This window comes from Gobius niger (genome assembly GCF_951799975.1).
Source record: "Gobius niger genome assembly, chromosome: 1".
Lineage (NCBI taxonomy): Eukaryota > Metazoa > Chordata > Actinopteri > Gobiiformes > Gobiidae > Gobius > Gobius niger.
This window is the reverse complement of record NC_136852.1, coordinates 48,512,892-48,529,627: the sequence shown is the minus strand read 5'-3', so window position 1 is coordinate 48,529,627 and position 16,736 is coordinate 48,512,892. Positions and strand designations below refer to the sequence as shown.

General features: G+C 40.2%; 1 protein-coding gene across 1 annotated transcript in view; it reads left to right on the top strand.

Moving 5' to 3' along the window:
• Nucleotides 1-6,577: 6,577 nt before the first annotated feature.
• Nucleotides 6,578-16,736, top strand: part of slc4a5a (solute carrier family 4 member 5a) — a gene marked incomplete at its 3' end in the record, with an annotated part of 62,123 nt that continues 51,964 nt past the window's right edge. The window contains 2 exon segments of the mRNA XM_079567144.1: nt 6,578-6,637; nt 15,528-15,586. Coding sequence (XP_079423270.1) covers nt 15,529-15,586 — 58 coding nt within the window. The 5' untranslated portion in view covers nt 6,578-6,637; nt 15,528.

The window sequence follows — 16,736 nt, the reverse complement described above, 5'->3', positions numbered from 1 at the left end:
TTTCGGATGAAACTCTTTATTCATAGTGTAGGGCAATGTGTTGAGAACAAAATAACATAAGAATGATAAATGGAAATCAAATTCTCAGCCCCTGGAGGTCTGGATCCAAAATTATAGTCAAAATCAAAGTGAGGTCACTGGTTGATCCAAATTCTGTAGAAATTCCTCCAAACGAGTCTGTATCATCCTCAGTCGTGTGTGTGGCCTCCACGTGCCTGAATGCACTCCCTACAACGCCTGGGCATGCTCCTGAGGAGACCACGGATGTCCTCCTGAGGGATCTCCTCCCAAACCTGGATTAGAGCATCAGTCAGCTCCTGGACAGTCTGTGGTGCGACGTGGCGTTGATGGATGGACCGAGACATGATGTCCCAGATGTGCTCTATTGGATTTAAGTCTGGGGAACGGGCAGGCCAGTCCATAACATCAATACCTTCATCATGCAGGACCTGCTGACACACTCTTGCCACATGTGGCCTGGCATTATCAGGCATCAGAAGGAACCCAGGGCCCACAGCACCAGCATATGGTCTTACCATAGGTCTGAGGAGCTCATCCCGGTACCCAATGCCAGTCAGGGAACCTCTGGCTCGCACATGGAGGGCTGTGCGGCCCTCCAATGAAATGTCTCCCCAGACCATCACTGACCCACTACCAAACCGGTCATGCTGGATGATGTTGCAGCAGCAGAACGTTCTCCAGGGCGTCTCCAGACTCTGTCACGTCTGTCACATGTGCTCAGGGTGAACCTGCTCTCATCTGTGAAGAGCACAGGGCACCATTGGCCAATCTGCCAATCGCTGTGTTCTCGGGCAAATGCCAATCGTGCTGCACGGTGCTGGACAGTAAGCACCGGCCCAACTTGTGGACATCGAGCCCTCATACCACCCTCATGGAGTCGGTTTCTGACCATTTGAGGACCAACATGCACATTTGTGGCCCTCTGGAGGTCATTTTGTAGGGCTCGGGCAGTGCTTCTCCTGTTTCTCCGTGCACAAATGAGCAGATAGCGGTCCTGCTGCTGGGTTGTTGACCTCGGTCGGCCCCCCCAGGTCTCCTGGTGTACTGGCCTGTCTCCTGGTATCTCCTCCATGCTCTGGACACTGCGCTGGGAGACACAGCAAACCTTCTTGCCACAGCAATGGACGTGCCATTTTGGATGAGCATCACTCCCTGAGCAGCTTCTGTGGGTTGTAGATGCTCCTCATGATCCCTCTAGTGGTGAGAACACTGGACAAATGCAAAAGTGTTCCAAAAATACGGTACAAAGGATGAAGACGGGGAAATGGTCTGTGGTCACCACCTGCAAAACCATTCCTCTTTTGGAGTGATCTTGCTAATTGCCGCTCATTTCCACCTGTGTCTGTTTAATTTCCACACCAAATGAAATTGATTCACAATAAGCGTGGCTTCCTAACAGGACAGTCTGATATCCCACAAATTTGACTGACTTGGAGTTACATTGTGTTTTTTGAGTGTGCCCTAAGTTTTTGTGAGCAGTGTATTTTGTCCCACGCTGGTCTACCACATACTATTTTGTCCTGCACTGTTCTACCACATACTATTTTGTCCCACGCTGGTCTACCTCATACTATTTTGTCCCGCGCTGGTCTACCACATACTATTTTGTCCCGCGCTGTTCTACCACATACTATTTTGTCCCGCGCTGGTCTACCACATACTATTTTGTCCCGCGCAGTTCTACCTCATACTATTTTGTCCCGCGCTGGTCTACCACATACTATTTTGTCCCGCGCTGTTCTACCACATACTATTTTGTCCCACGCTGGTCTACCTCATACTATTTTGTCCCGCGCTGGTCTACCACATACTATTTTGTCCCGCGCTGTTCTACCACATACTATTTTGTCCCGCGCTGGTCTACCACATACTATTTTGTCCCGCGCAGTTCTACCACATACTATTTTGTCCCACGCTGGTCTACCACATACTATTTTGTCCCGCACTGTTCTACCACATACTATTTTGTCCCGCGCTGGTCTACCACATACTATTATGTCCCGCGCTGGTCTACCACATACTATTTTGTCCCGCACTGTTCTACCACATACTATTTTGTCCCGCACTGTTCTACCACATACTATTTTGTCCCGCGCTGGTCTACCACATACTATTATGTCCCGCGCTGGTCTACCACATACTATTTTGTCCCACGCTGGTCTACCACATACTATTTTGTCCCGCACTGTTCTACCACATACTATTTTGTCCCGCGCTGGTCTACCACATACTATTTTGTCCCGCGCTGTTCTACCACATACTATTTTGTCCCGCGCTGGTCTACCACATACTATTTTGTCCCGCGCTGTTCTACCACATACTATTTTGTCCCGTGCTGGTCTACCACATACTATTTTGTCCCGCGCTGTTCTACCACATACTATTTTGTCCCGCGCTGGTCTACCACATGCTATTTTGTCCCGCGCTGGTCTACCTCATACTATTTTGTCACGGCGCTGGTCTACCACATACTATTTTGTCCTGCACTGTTCTACCACATACTATTTTGTCCCGCACTGTTCTACCACATACTATTTTGTCCTGCACTGTTCTACCACATACTATTTTGTCCCGCGCTGGTCTACCTCATACTATTTTGTCCCGCGCTGGTCTACCACATACTATTTTGTCCCGCGCTGTTCTACCACATACTATTTTGTCACGGCGCTGGTCTACCACATACTATTTTGTCCCGCGCTGGTCTACCACATACTATTTTGTCCCGCGCTGGTCTACCACATACTATTTTGTCACGGCGCTGGTCTACCACATACTATTTTGTCCCGCGCTGGTCTACCACATACTATTTTGTCACGGCGCTGGTCTACCACATACTATTTTGTCCCGCGCTGGTCTACCACATACTATTTTGTCTCGCGCTGTTCTACCACATACTATCTTGTCCCGCGCTGTTCTACCACATACTATTTTGTCACGGCGCTGGTCTACCACATACTATTTTGTCACGGCGCTGGTCTACCACATACTATTTTGTCCCGCGCTGGTCTACCACATACTATTTTGTCCCGCGCTGGTCTACCACATACTATTTTGTCCTGCGCTGTTCTACCACATGGCTAGCCGCAGTTAGCTTTGCCCGTTAGCCTGTTAGCTTCTTCTTCGTGATTCTATTAGTGTGTATTGTGCCTCCGAACTGGAGCAGAGAAAGTTGCAAGGGTGGTTTTCTGGCCAGAGAGCCGATATTTATGAAGCTAGTATAAGAATCGTACGCTTTACTAATGCATTTAACTTTGTGCTGAATTTATTATTTTATTTATTTATTATTTTTTTATGTTTGCATTTTGGGAAAAAAAAAAAAAAAGATCTAAGTTAAACGTAATGCTGACGAGAAAATATTTTAGAAGTTTTTTTCTTTTTTATTCAGCTTTAGATTTTTAAACATTTGATGAACAATTTATTTTATGTTCAAAGCAAAATAAATAGTATAATTTGGAGCCTGATGTGTTCGGCACGGTCATGTTAAACTTTAAAAGTTAATCCACATGGTGCGATGATGGCGCAGGTGGTAGAGCGGGTCGTCTCATGGTCGGATGGTCGGGGTTGCGAATCCCGCCCCCTGAATGTGCATTGTCATTGTCAATGTGCCTAATAAAGGTAGAAAAGCGCTATATAAGTGGAGTCCATTTAACATTTAACACACTTATTGTTTAGATCAGTAACTTGCTCGGTTTACAATATTGATAGCTGTAGTTCCAACAAAATGGAATCCAACAGCTTTTAGGCATGATTTGCTGAGAACTTTATTAAATGTATCGTACACAATGTCATTCACAGGCAAAATTACTATCCAATACAGCGACTGCTTTTATCCCCTGGGCCTGTTGCCCCGGAGTTATCAGAAATTCTCCGGATGTTCGGAGAGCCCTTTATGGACATATCAGATAAGACTTGTTGCACAGTATATTGTATGTTACAACAGAAATATACAATGAATAAATATAAAATGATAATATCTGTGGAAAGACAATGTTTTTTCATATTGTCATTGCCCTGGTTCAATGAGAGCGTCAAAGTAGACAGTCAGAGCAAAGATATTTAATGAAACTCTAGATCAGACACTTGATGATGTGGCAAACGTGGTGGCCATCTTGTGACTGGTGACTTCATTGTATCACTGTCCCATGTTCAATAAATATTGGTCATGTTGTGTTAAAAAGTACAGAAACACTGTTTTAAAGTAGGAAACAAATGCTATATTTGATTTAACTGAACTGTTTGAAGTGTTTAACAGAGTAAAATCCATGAACTAAAGTCTATGCATCCTAGAAAACTGAAATAAAATTTGGAAAAACTGCAAAAACATTATTTTCTTGCCAGATACGACAGGTCAGTCACAATAATCAAACAGTCATGAAATAACAAAAAGAAATGACAACAGAAATACAAAACAAATAACAAATATTGATTGATTTTGATTGCCTAACGCCTCCTGTGTGGCCGGATGTGATGTAAGGTGCTGTAACGAGTTTGTGTGAGGTCCAGTTGTTAATATTGACGTAACAGGCTGATCGCTTTATTTTTAGATATTCATTAATGATTTATTATCACAGTCAGAGAGGCGGGGAGTTCAAATAAGGCAAATTCAGATTATTTCATGTGAAGTCATGCTTTATTTATCAGATTCAGTTCATGTTTTAAGAGTTAGGTCAATGAATGTGTGAAAACTGCTTACTGGCCACTGTTTATGAAGAATTTTTCAGAATCTTTTTTACAACATTGATGAAGTGCACTCTACAATATATTATGTATATCACCCAAATTAATACAGACAGTGTACAAGGTGTGCCCTCTCATTATGCAAATAGTCTCACTATAGGACTTCATGAATTGTACTGTCTCGAATATTCTACAATGTTTTACTAAATGACTTTATTATATTCCGTTAAAAGTAAAAAAGCCTAAAGCCAAATAAAATGAGAAAAAAAACCCATATATATATACTTAATGAAAGCCAGTACAGATTCAGATCAAAAAAGGCAACATCACTTGCATTGTAAGACCAATATATAAGTTCAATAGATAACAAAATATATACTATTGGAATATGTGTTGATACAATCAATTATGAAATTTTACTAGGAAAATTAAAGCGATATGAGTTCAGAGGAAAGGATAAAAAGTTATGTGACTCAGCGAAAGCAGTTCGTGAAACTGGGAGATTACTTTTCTGAATGCCTGGAAATGTCTTGTGGTGGCCACAGGGGGCAGTGTTGGGCCCGAAACTGTTTATTCTTTACATTAAGGATTTATGCCAATTGTCCGAAGTATTGAAATTAGTGTTGTTTGCTGATGACACCAATATGTTTTGTTCAGTTGCTCATAATTTATAATAAAGTGAACTGGAAATCTCACACACAGTCACGTTAGAAGCAAGGATTCAAGGAGCAATAGTTAGTACAGTAGAGCAAGGCAAGTTTTAAATCAGAAGGTCCTACGTATGCTCTATTGTTCACAAGTCTTGCCATATTTTACTTATCGTGCAATAGTGTTAGAAAACAATTACAGAACAGTTCAACCACTTGTCATTTTACAGGAGAGAGCTTTATTAAGGATCATCTATGGGGCAGGTTATAGGGAATTTACAAATATATTTTTATGGAGTCCAAATTATTAAAATTGAAAGATCTGGTGGAATTACAGACTGTACAAATACCGTATAGGGCAAAGCGAAGTGATTTACCTCAAAATGTACAATAGTTGTTTACTCATAGGGAAGGGTGGTATGTGTTGAGAGGAAAACTAAAGTTCATACAACTGATGGTAAACAGTAGGATGAAAAGTTTGTGTGTTTCCGTACAAGGGGTGAAACTGTGGAACAGCTTAAATGAGCAGCTCAAGGAATTTCCAAATATAACACAATTCAGGAAAAGATTTAAATAACTTATTTTTGAACGTTATAAAAATTAAGGAAAATGAGTGAGTTTTGCCGAAAATTTTGTTACTAACATATTGTATAAATGTAAAGTGGATAAAACCAAAGGAAGTAAACTATTGTATTAAGACTCTGAGGGGTTGGAAATTAATCAAGTGTTAACTTCATCCCACTCCTTTTTAAGCAGTGGTGAATTTCTTTGTTTGACAATCAGTTTTCTTCGTTTGACTCTCAGTGTTGTGGATGATAGTACAGTCCTGGCGTTCACCCACCTCCTCTTAACTCGTGCCTGCTACATACAGTGAATCCATATGCAATTGTGCCCCATAGTATCTGAACGCCATTGATTTAAACTATAGAATCATCTGTGCTGTACGGATGATAAACTCTGCCTCATAGCTTCCAATCCCTTTTTTCCACAGTGGCCATCTATTGACTGGTGCGGACTATTGAGGGATTTTCTATCTGCACGGTCCGACGCAAGTCCCTGGCCCCAGCCTCGTGCGCGGACAGTCCCATTTTGGCCTCTATTGAACCAGCGGGGTTCTCTGAGAGAGAGAGTCGAGTAGACGAGCCCAAATATACAGATGAGTTGCTCTCTTTGCAGGATTTGGACGCGCTTCTGGATCGGAGCAGCTTTACTGGCATGGTGTTGTTGAAGAGACGCTACACCAAGCACAGGCCTCTTTCTTGGTTGCTTCCTCCAACTGCAAACTAATCCAGGTAGGCTGCTCTCTGCTGATGTGAACTCACTGTATGACAAAGGACACTACTTTGTGCAAAACTTTTAAAACCCGGGGAGTGGGAGGCTGGATAAGCTTTACTTTTGTATGCACACTGTTTGCTGTATTGTGTCATAAAGGCATGTGGTGGTTAAAGGACTTGATTATATTGAGTAAAAGTACAGATTCTGCTCGTCAAATATCACTCCATACAAGTAAAAGTACTGAAGTATTCTCTGTGCAAATTATATGCGTTTTAAATAAAAACCGGTGCCACATTGCAAACTACTTTGTAACAATCTGTAAGAACATCTACAAAAGTAAATTAGATTTTTTATTATCTAGTTTTGAGAGTGATGAGATATTTTTTCTTAATTGAAGTAGATTGTGTATTGTGGATACATAAGTATACTGTATAATGTGATTAGACGTTTTAAGTAGTGGAGTAATGTAACGGAATTACAATTGCAAAACTGATAATTTGTTTACAACAACAGTCTTAAGTAACTATTGATTGCTTATTGTAATATTTTGAATCTGAAAATGTCTTTTTACTAATAAAAGTTTGAAATTTAGAAAAACAATTGAAAACCACCGTGTCTGGGAGAAATACAGACATTATTTTGAGTTGTTGAGCAAAGAATATTGTGGTCCATTGTTTTTTCCTTCAAACTGAAGTAACTAGTAATCAGTAATCAGATTACTTTTCAAAGGCGTAATCAGTTGTTTGATTACTTTTAATAGAGTAATGCTGATACTGACACAATATATATTCTATAATTTTACTATAACTATATGCACAGTAAGTGCTGACACGGGTTTAGAATATGTTATGCAGCATTTCTCTTTCACAACCAGCGCCAGAATAGTACTGTATATTATTTTTACACAGCTGTTGTTTTGGGAAATGGCTTACCAATACCGTAATAGATAAGATATGACATAATTGATCTCACAATGTAGAAATTCAAGGTGAAGATGTTTATCTACAAAGGGAGGGTAATCATTTTAAGAGGAGAGCAAACATATCAAAGTAATATAGATCATCAAAATGAAAGAAATAGACTATCCACAACTTCGGTGAGAGGTGATGATAAAACTAACAATTTGGCAACTATTGCAAGATTATTTGCCTAAAACTGTGGGGTCGCAGAACCATTTTCAGTGGGTCGCAAGCCTTTTCCGGTACATTTCTTTCTATATCTACTACAAACGTATGGAGGCATCTGAATCTGTAAAAATATATATATTCAACATTAATTTGTGGGGAAAATACATTATTTTACTTGATATAAGAAACTCAATACTTATTTGGGTCACCCTTGCCATATGGTGGTCTAAAAACAAGGGATGTTACAGCCAGAAGATTTGGATGGCATTGACTAGACATGATATATTTTGCACTATGTTGAGTATTGCAGAATGTGGGATATAATGTCATTTGGATGCACTTTATTTTACACTTTGTTGATATATTGTACCTAACAGTGTTAATTTTGACAACATATTTTAATTTAGTTTTTTTAGTCTTTTTACGAAAATGTAATCCGATTTTAGTCTAGTTTTAGTCAAAAAAATATCTTCAATTTTAGTCTAGTTTTAGTCGACTAAAATTGCAAGTAAATTTAGTCACTAAATTTAAGACGAATTTAGTCGACTTTGCATTGATAATATTCATTATAATCATATTTAATCTTGTTCCTCTGCTTCATGGAGCTGCTCCACATGAACAAAGCTCAGAGCTGATCCTTTGACAGTGAATTTACATTTGAGGCTCTTTCAGACGGTCAAAAGAAAGTTTGGATGATTTTAGTCTCTCCCTTTCATTTTTATTTAGTCTTATTTTAGTCGACTAAAATATCTGGACATTTTAGTCATAGGTTTAGTCTCATGAAAAACTTTTAATTTAGTTTTAGTCCAATTTTAGTCGTCAAAAATAACCCTTTGACTAAAATTTAAGACTGGTACCTAACGAAATTTAGTCCAGTGTAATCTGCTTTGTAATAATCTGTAATAAATGTCGTACATACACAATGGAGTAATGTGTATTCGTAGTTTGGAGGTACATAATGTACAGAAACTACAAGTACATATTATTCCATTGTGTATGTAACCTATTAGGTACAAGTTATCACACGTTGTTACATAGCAGGTAGTGTAAAATAAAGCGCTACCTCAACATACTTGTCATTTTAACATGTAACAGCATACTCTGACTTCAGTGGTAATCCGATGTAAAACTAACTGAACATCACTGCTGGTGCAATTGATTTCCAGAAGAATTGGGCAGATCGGAACAGGAGCGCCCTGTACGCTGCTGGTCGTTCACATTAGTATTTCCGTCACATGAGGATTTTTTTCCTGTGAGCACGTGCTGATGTTGTTCCCGTCCCGCAGAGGAGGGGTCTGTGGGCGGGGTGGAGGATCGATCCTGATCCAGCCCGAAGCATCCATCTGTGAAGTGGGTGTGAAGGGCACTGAAGTGACAGGGCTAATTACACACAGGAAGCTCCTCTCCGCGGCGGGACAGGGACCGTACCGTACCAGCAGTCGGCCTGTTCAGATACAAACGCCACAGTCAAAGCCAACCACATTTATTCTGTCCGTTACAATCCATACAGTGAGTGAAACATATACAGCATATGGAGGACACAGGAAGCAGGTTAACGATTCCTCTTTTTGGTTTTCTTCTTTACTTTTTGTTAAGTTTGTTAAGAGAAAACAAGCAAAACCCATCAAAGTACAAATAAAAGGTGGACCTGATGAGCCGGCCAAAAGGAATAAAAAGATGCGGCCGATCCTATACAGGACCATAAAAGCTGGTACCTGACGCCCAAACTGATGAAAACCCCAGATCTAAACCAGTTCAAAGAGGAAAAACGACAACAGGACAGCCGGTCCAACTAGGCCAAATAAAACACACAAAAAAGAAAAAGGCGGAATTGCAACCCGACATATTTATAGGTGGAGCAGGAGAGTTAAAGACAGAAAGGGGAAAAAAATGGCCACAAAATGGACTTAAATGACTGAGGAAACAATAATAGCTTTTCAGTCTCACCATCTCTCGTCGAGATGGTAAATTTTGTTTTAAAATTCAGATTCATTTCATTTGAACACACTTGTGGAGCATTACTATGTGAGAGAAGATAGAAGATATTACCTGCTAAACTAAGACAAAATGTCACGGTGGTGCAGTGGTTAGCACTCGCTCGGGCCTCACAGCAAGATAGATAGATAGACGACAAATTAGTTCTTCAGTCTGTCCTTGGAGCATGCCAGAGGTCCCGGGTTTGATTCCCACCTGGACTTTCTGTGTGGTGTTTGCATGTTCTCCCAGTGTCTGCATAGGGTTCCTTCGGGTACTCCGGTTTCCCCTATTAATAAAAATATGCACATATAGGTTCCAATCTGGGGCCAGATAGAAAAAAAGAAAAGAAAGTGTGTATAGAGTTCTAAACCACAGGGCAGACTTTATGAAACAATTTGATCTATTTGCAGTTTCATTGTACAGCCAGTACGAAGTAAAGCTGCAGGATCTGAGAGGCTGACAACATCAGGAGAGTGCAGAACAAAGACACAAGGGCTTTGACCTAAAACTGGATCCCGGAGACAGTCACAGGTGTTCTCCTGTTTTAGCAGCGCAGCCTGTTGGCTCATGAAAGGATTTTTATTGGCACACACAGCAGAAATATATATGTTTCTACTTTTAAATGTATACATTATTTTGGAAAGTCAAATGGATTTGAGCAGAAACACTAATTGGGAACATATAGGTTTGCAGAAAATATGAAATAATGCACCAGAGTATAGTGATTTACAGGTTAATTTTCCCCAGACTCTGTAAATTGTAAGAACATAATACAATTACTATGATGCTATGAAAAAAATATATAGTTTGCATAATCAATCGGCAGATGAACAAACACTCACTGTCAGACTAAAAGACGCTTAAAGCTCTCGTCGTCACACAACACAGCACATATGATTAGAAGAGTTTAGAGTACAGTACTGACGGGTATTGTCTCCCTCAAGCAGATGCTAGTTCTAAGACAAAACAAAAGAACAGCACTATTTCCCAGAGGACCCGGGACGTTAGATTAAGTGTTGAGCAGATGGCCCTTTATTTCTTCGCATTAAAAAAGATGGGAAATTGTTTTGTTTTTGTTCCTGAGGGCAGTTCCTGTGTTATTTGATATCTGTTGTTTTAAGTGGCTCATTAGCTCCCATATCAGACACCCTTATTAGAGTGTTTAAAATAAAGTGCATTATGAGACTCCTGACCGGACTTTGTGACTGGAGTTGGCAAAGCGGGTGTGCACTCCAGTCAGGTTTGAACCCTAAAGTCCTCGTTTTCGAGTCAAGTCCAAAGTCAAGTGTAAGATTAAGATAAGTGGAGACAGAGTCCAAGTCTGAGTGTCCTAAATCCAACTAACAATAAAGCCCAAGTTGAGTCACTAGCATCAAATGGCCAAGGGCGATGTTATGTAGAACAACCTTTTTCCTCCAACCAGACTCTTTCCGCGGTGGAGGGGGACTGGGGGTGAACATGTGCTTTTGTTTGCTTTCGCGTTATTGTTTCTTTGTTTTTGGCCGAGTGCAGACCATAGACGTACGTAGACCTGCGCCCCAGTGGGTCCTGCTGTACATCTTTCTCTTGGGACTCCGGACATGGACAGTGTTTAACTCACGGTGGGATAAATAAAGTTTTTTAGTTTGAAATACCTTATGAAAGCCTATAATCCTAAAAGCCTGTAACGCTAAAGGCAGGCACATATCGCAACAGCTGTGCACATGCAAGATAACCCTCACGTTTGGAACAACACTGTTCTTGCGCCAGGCGGAAGATGGGGTTCCAAATCGCAAATCCAGCTCATTTAATTTTCTTACTTACCCAGCAGTGTTCACCGAATGGATAATCCTGTAAATTCAAGTTCTGCATGTCTGGTTTGGACTGGCTACCCTTTCATTGGTGGGTGAACTTTTAAATCACTGAACCACAGTGAAAGAGGGAGTGCTTCTAGTATCCAGTCACAGAAATCTGCAATAACTTACCAGTCCTAAACCTGGATAACAGGGTAGGAAATGTTTTGAGATCTAAATTATGCTCATTATTGTGAATATGTTTTATTGTGTGAGTGCCTTGATGGAAATAAGCAGTCAAATATATGCTGTAAAGTCACGTTGTCCAATGAATATAGAGCCACACGATATAGAGTCAGTAAATGGACAAATTTGGGATGTGTGTGGAAGAGGATTTCTGTTTCTGAAAACCCAAGCCTGTGTTAATAATCTTGAATTATGGTAATGTTTATTGTCATTTAATGTGCTGCTGCGTCGCGTGGGGTAGAATTAGTCTTGCGAAATGTGCCAATTGTTTAATTAGAAAGTTCATCAGAAAACACTCCATGGAGCTTTTTGAGAAAGACTAACTCGCTGCCAAGAGATAATGCATTTTTCTCAATTAACTGAGAACAGAAAAAGTTTATCACACTAGGAGTTCAAAATTAAACAGCATTTTTATTTTCGACACCATAAAATTCTAGTTTTCTTCCTTTTGATTATGAACTGTAGTTGTGTAATAGCTGCCAGAGTCTATACATAGTCAGATACATTGCCTGGGGCTGGTTGTTGGCAGTATGGTATAGAGGCATGGATAGATTCATTGACTAGTGGTCGACATGTCGCTAGTCGATCATGGTTTTAGCTTCAATTGTCCCATTGTGGTGAATAATGTGACCCTCTCACATGACAGAAATTGATACCTGCCCTGGCGGCTATTTATCATTTTGAACATGGGACAAGGTCTGAATAGAGTCGTCCCATAGTTAGGGCTGTGCAATTCATCGATTTTTTTCATTTATTGTGATCAACCAACAATTTTTATATTATTGAGTAAATAAATATTGAAAACAATTCAAGTCTATGCATAGGGTTTCCATAGGGCATTAAAAAGCATTAAAAGTCATTCAATGAATGAATTGGATCCAAACTGGCATTCAATTATTATTTATGTTTTGGAAAATTATGACGTTGGTCAAAGGTTTTAGCATTTTGTTTAAAATGTAGTATTTGGGTATTAAAAATGGTATTAAAAAGCATTAAATTTGACTTGTGTAAACCCTGATGCAGATATAAGGTTCAAGGTACTTTATTTGTCATTCCAACATGCCACAAACATGGCAGAGCGAAATTCGGTCCTCAAGGCCCAGTGATGTGCCTAAATAAGAAAATATAAGAATATAAATATATATCATAAATACTGTCTTAATATACAAACAAACAAACAACAAAGCCTAGACATAAGAGGTAATGCAGCATGACAGGTGTTCAGAGGCATTTAGTGTGGCTCATTCACTATTCTCATTGCCTCATTGTTTCCAAAAATATATCCAGATGTAGATATATATAAAGTTGACCTATTGATTGATAAATTTCAATCATGCCTAAAATAATCAACATGAATACTGTCTTAATTGAGCAAGCCTAGAATGAAAAGTTTCATTCCTATATGCATAATTCTCTGATACCGTTGTTCCCCCTGTGCTAAAGATGGTAGATTTTGAGCAGCGGCTCGTCTTATCCCACATCCGGAGCTTCACCTTAACCCTGCAACAAGTCGTGAAATGTGCTTTCAAACTCGTCCCTGTGGAAAGTTATGAGTTTGAACAATTTCACTTACCGGCTCCCTTTGTTTGTAAATCACAAGACCAAATAATACCCAGAACGTACAATATACATATTGCACATACTTTTCAGCGTATGACTCGTGGCTTGTATTTTCTCTGCTGCTGCTGTCATCGTCTGCCACGTGCCGTAGCTTTCCCTCGCATTAGTTTTAATTATGCACACTTCCACTGCGCTGTCCCCCTTTAATTATTTTCCCATTGATTAGTGGCCCACATGCAGGTCAGTGCACAACAGGCGGGTGCCACAGAGCCTGCTGAGCCATCACGCTGCAAACAGGGATGACTAATGCATGAGGGCAATAATGTCACTCCTGATATGTATATTCATGTGTAGGTCATTGCATCAGGATATATTAATAGGCTCGATAGACATTTTACATTAGGTTGGATCCGGATTCTAAAGAGCTGATAGTGACATTTTCGTGGGTCAAAATACTAAGCCTTGGTTGAAAGGCCAGCAGATGAATGTTCCTTCACTGTCAGGATCAGGACAGATAGCCTTGTATGAATCACAGTTCAGACAAAATTTATAGTTTATTCCACTTTGGGAGGTTTTCTGGAGTTGTGAAGCTTGGAAAAACTTCTGTGAGCAGTCATGTGGATATTGTTTACAGTGTCTTGCCAAATTGCCATGGTTTATGGTTAAAAAGTCTGTAATTACTTTGTCAACATTAACCCCTTGACGCTGTGTGTCGCTAATTTACGACATACCTCTTACTGCAGGGATTTAGCATCAGCTTGAAAGCAAAAACACATCCAATCTCTGAGTGAGACACACTGCAGACCCTCCAGAATATCCTAAAGGACAGTTCCTCCTTCATGACTCAGATCCCTCCACTGGAGACCAGCTCAGGCAGCGAAAAAAAAAACATGAAATATGTTTTACCCCACAAGCTTTAACGTTGTTTTATGAATCTGTTTTATAGATGTTTTTTGTTGTTGTTGATTTATTCTTCTTCTATTGCTGTCTTTATTCTATTATAATTGACACACTTCAGGTTGATTTTTCTTTCCTGCTATGTCAATGTTTAATAAACCTAAACCTAAAAACACTGATAATATATTTCTTATATAATTGGAAATAAATTCAGGCCTCAAGGGGTTAAACAAAACTAAATTGAACTGAAAAAACTGAAACTGAATGAGATCAATTGTTGTCTGTTGAATCGACTTCACGTACAGGGCTAGTATGGCAAATGTATTAACCCAAGACATAAAAACAAATGGGGTTTAACTTCAGTGAATTTGCGGTTTGATTTTCTCTTTCAAAAGCAGCAGTGATGCCAGTTCGAGTTACTTAGTAACGCATTGTGGACCGACTTTAGCTTTGATTAGATTAGTGTTTCCCACCCAGAGTAACGGGCACTTGATTATTTTGAAAAGGAATGTTGGAACAATGTTTTCCTTTTTGATAGCTTTACAACACTGCCTTTTATCCAATAAAAAGTGCTTTTGATTGATTCCCACTAAATAATCTGCAACATGCTTGAGGTAGGAACACGGGGCACCACCGAAGGGTTCAAGGAAGAAAAAACAAGTGAGCCACTGGATTTGAGGACATATATGCGTTAGTTTAATAAGCTTCTGCATTGTCAGAAGATCCAGTGTTGCATTAACTTTTCACCAGGATCTTGTATTGATGATGGGAGAGTGTGACCACTGCGCAACGTCTTTTCCAGCTCATCCCAAAGACTTTCCGTAGGGTTATGATCTGGACTTTGTGGTGGTCAATCCATTTGTGAAGATGATGTCTCATGCTCCCTGAACCACTCTTTCAGAATGTGAGCCTGATGAATCCTGGCATCGTCAACTTAGAATACTTCATCAGGGAAGAAGAAATCCATTAATGGAATAACATGTTCATTGAGGATGTTCAGGTCATCAGCAGGTCGTCTTTGGGTGTTGATGAAACTGATCTGAACAGTAGTACAGTAGTTAGTTAAATCCATTTGGCGACTTCTTTTTTGGTCAGGCAGTGTATTTCATCAGAACTACTCTTGGATCTATGAATAGTAAAAGAGCTATTCAATCCCTTTGAAGTGTGTGTGTGCCTTTCGAGCAGATGTAATACTCCATTAACACTTTTCCTGTTTTCCGCATGTGAGAAAACCTCCACCCAGATTGATCTTCTTTCCTAATGCTGAAACTCATTAAAGCCTGTGAAAAGCCTGTCCAGTCTGTCATACATGTGTCTGTGTTCAGCAGGATGGACCATGGAGACCGAGGGGTGGGCGGCTCACACCTGCGCTACGAGGACGAGGAGGGTGAGTTCTTTACGCTTTGTTCAGAAATCACATCCTTCTATTTGCTCCTTCGGTATTATGTTGAAGAAGTCTGGTACTGACATTTTCTTGAGGACTCCTTTTCCTTACAGAGTTTCCCTTACCTGATTTTGATTTCAAAACTTTGTCAAGATGCATTTAGTGTTGCATAATTTCAGTTATTGTAATTTGTCCTCTTGTTCGGAGAGTGTGCCTGGGTGCATCCCTCTAATCAGATCTAAATTATGAAGAAAATCGGCATGAAAAGTGTTTCTGTGGTCGCCAGATTTTAATAGAATAGGGGATGCTGCGTGTGCTTGGCACTTATCAGCTGCTGGTTTAAGTGGCTTCTGTTTTGCCAAGCGCCCGATATTGTTTTGCGTTTCCCCCGTTGTGTGCTCGTTCCTGGGGGAGTTTTAGGTGCAATTAGTTTCATAGCCACGGCGTAATTGCCGACAGATGATCAAGCTCACACCATCCAGCTTTTTGTTGAGGAAACAAAACTTAGAAATCATAGCGCACGTTGCATAAAAGCAATTGCCCCAGCTGACTTTGAATGGGCAGGTGTTGGCCTTTTTTCACAAAGGCACAGACTGAGAAATTAATAGGCAGACGTGAGTGGAAAGATTTTATTCATGGTTTGGTAAAAGTCTCTCTCTCTTGGTAAAAGGCTTTGACACATGATCTGCTTTATGTAACATGAGTTAATGAGAAATCTCAGACAAGCTGTCACCAATCAAATAAATGAGGGCCTTTTATCATGTGTTTATTCAAATGATTTGTTTTGACAAACTTCAAGTGAGCTGCACAAGCTGCAGGTCTTGTGTATTTTGGATCAAATTTCGGATGGAATGGTGACAGACTGACAAGAAATGTTTATAAGCGACTTTATAAGCTGCTGTGAATCTGCACCTGGCCCCTCCAACCACCATCAATTACTCACTCGAACATATATGGAAGGTGTTTGAAGTGTCTTGCCCAAGAACACAATGACAGTGTTTGGTACCATGGGCCACTGAGGCACTGCCGAACCAGAAGAGCTTTCTTTTCTTTGTTTGTTTGTTTGTTTGTACACAAATTTGTCCTCTGCATTTAACCCATCCTTCGACGCGCAAGGAGCAGTGCCGCGCCCGAGGACCCATCTCCATGATGT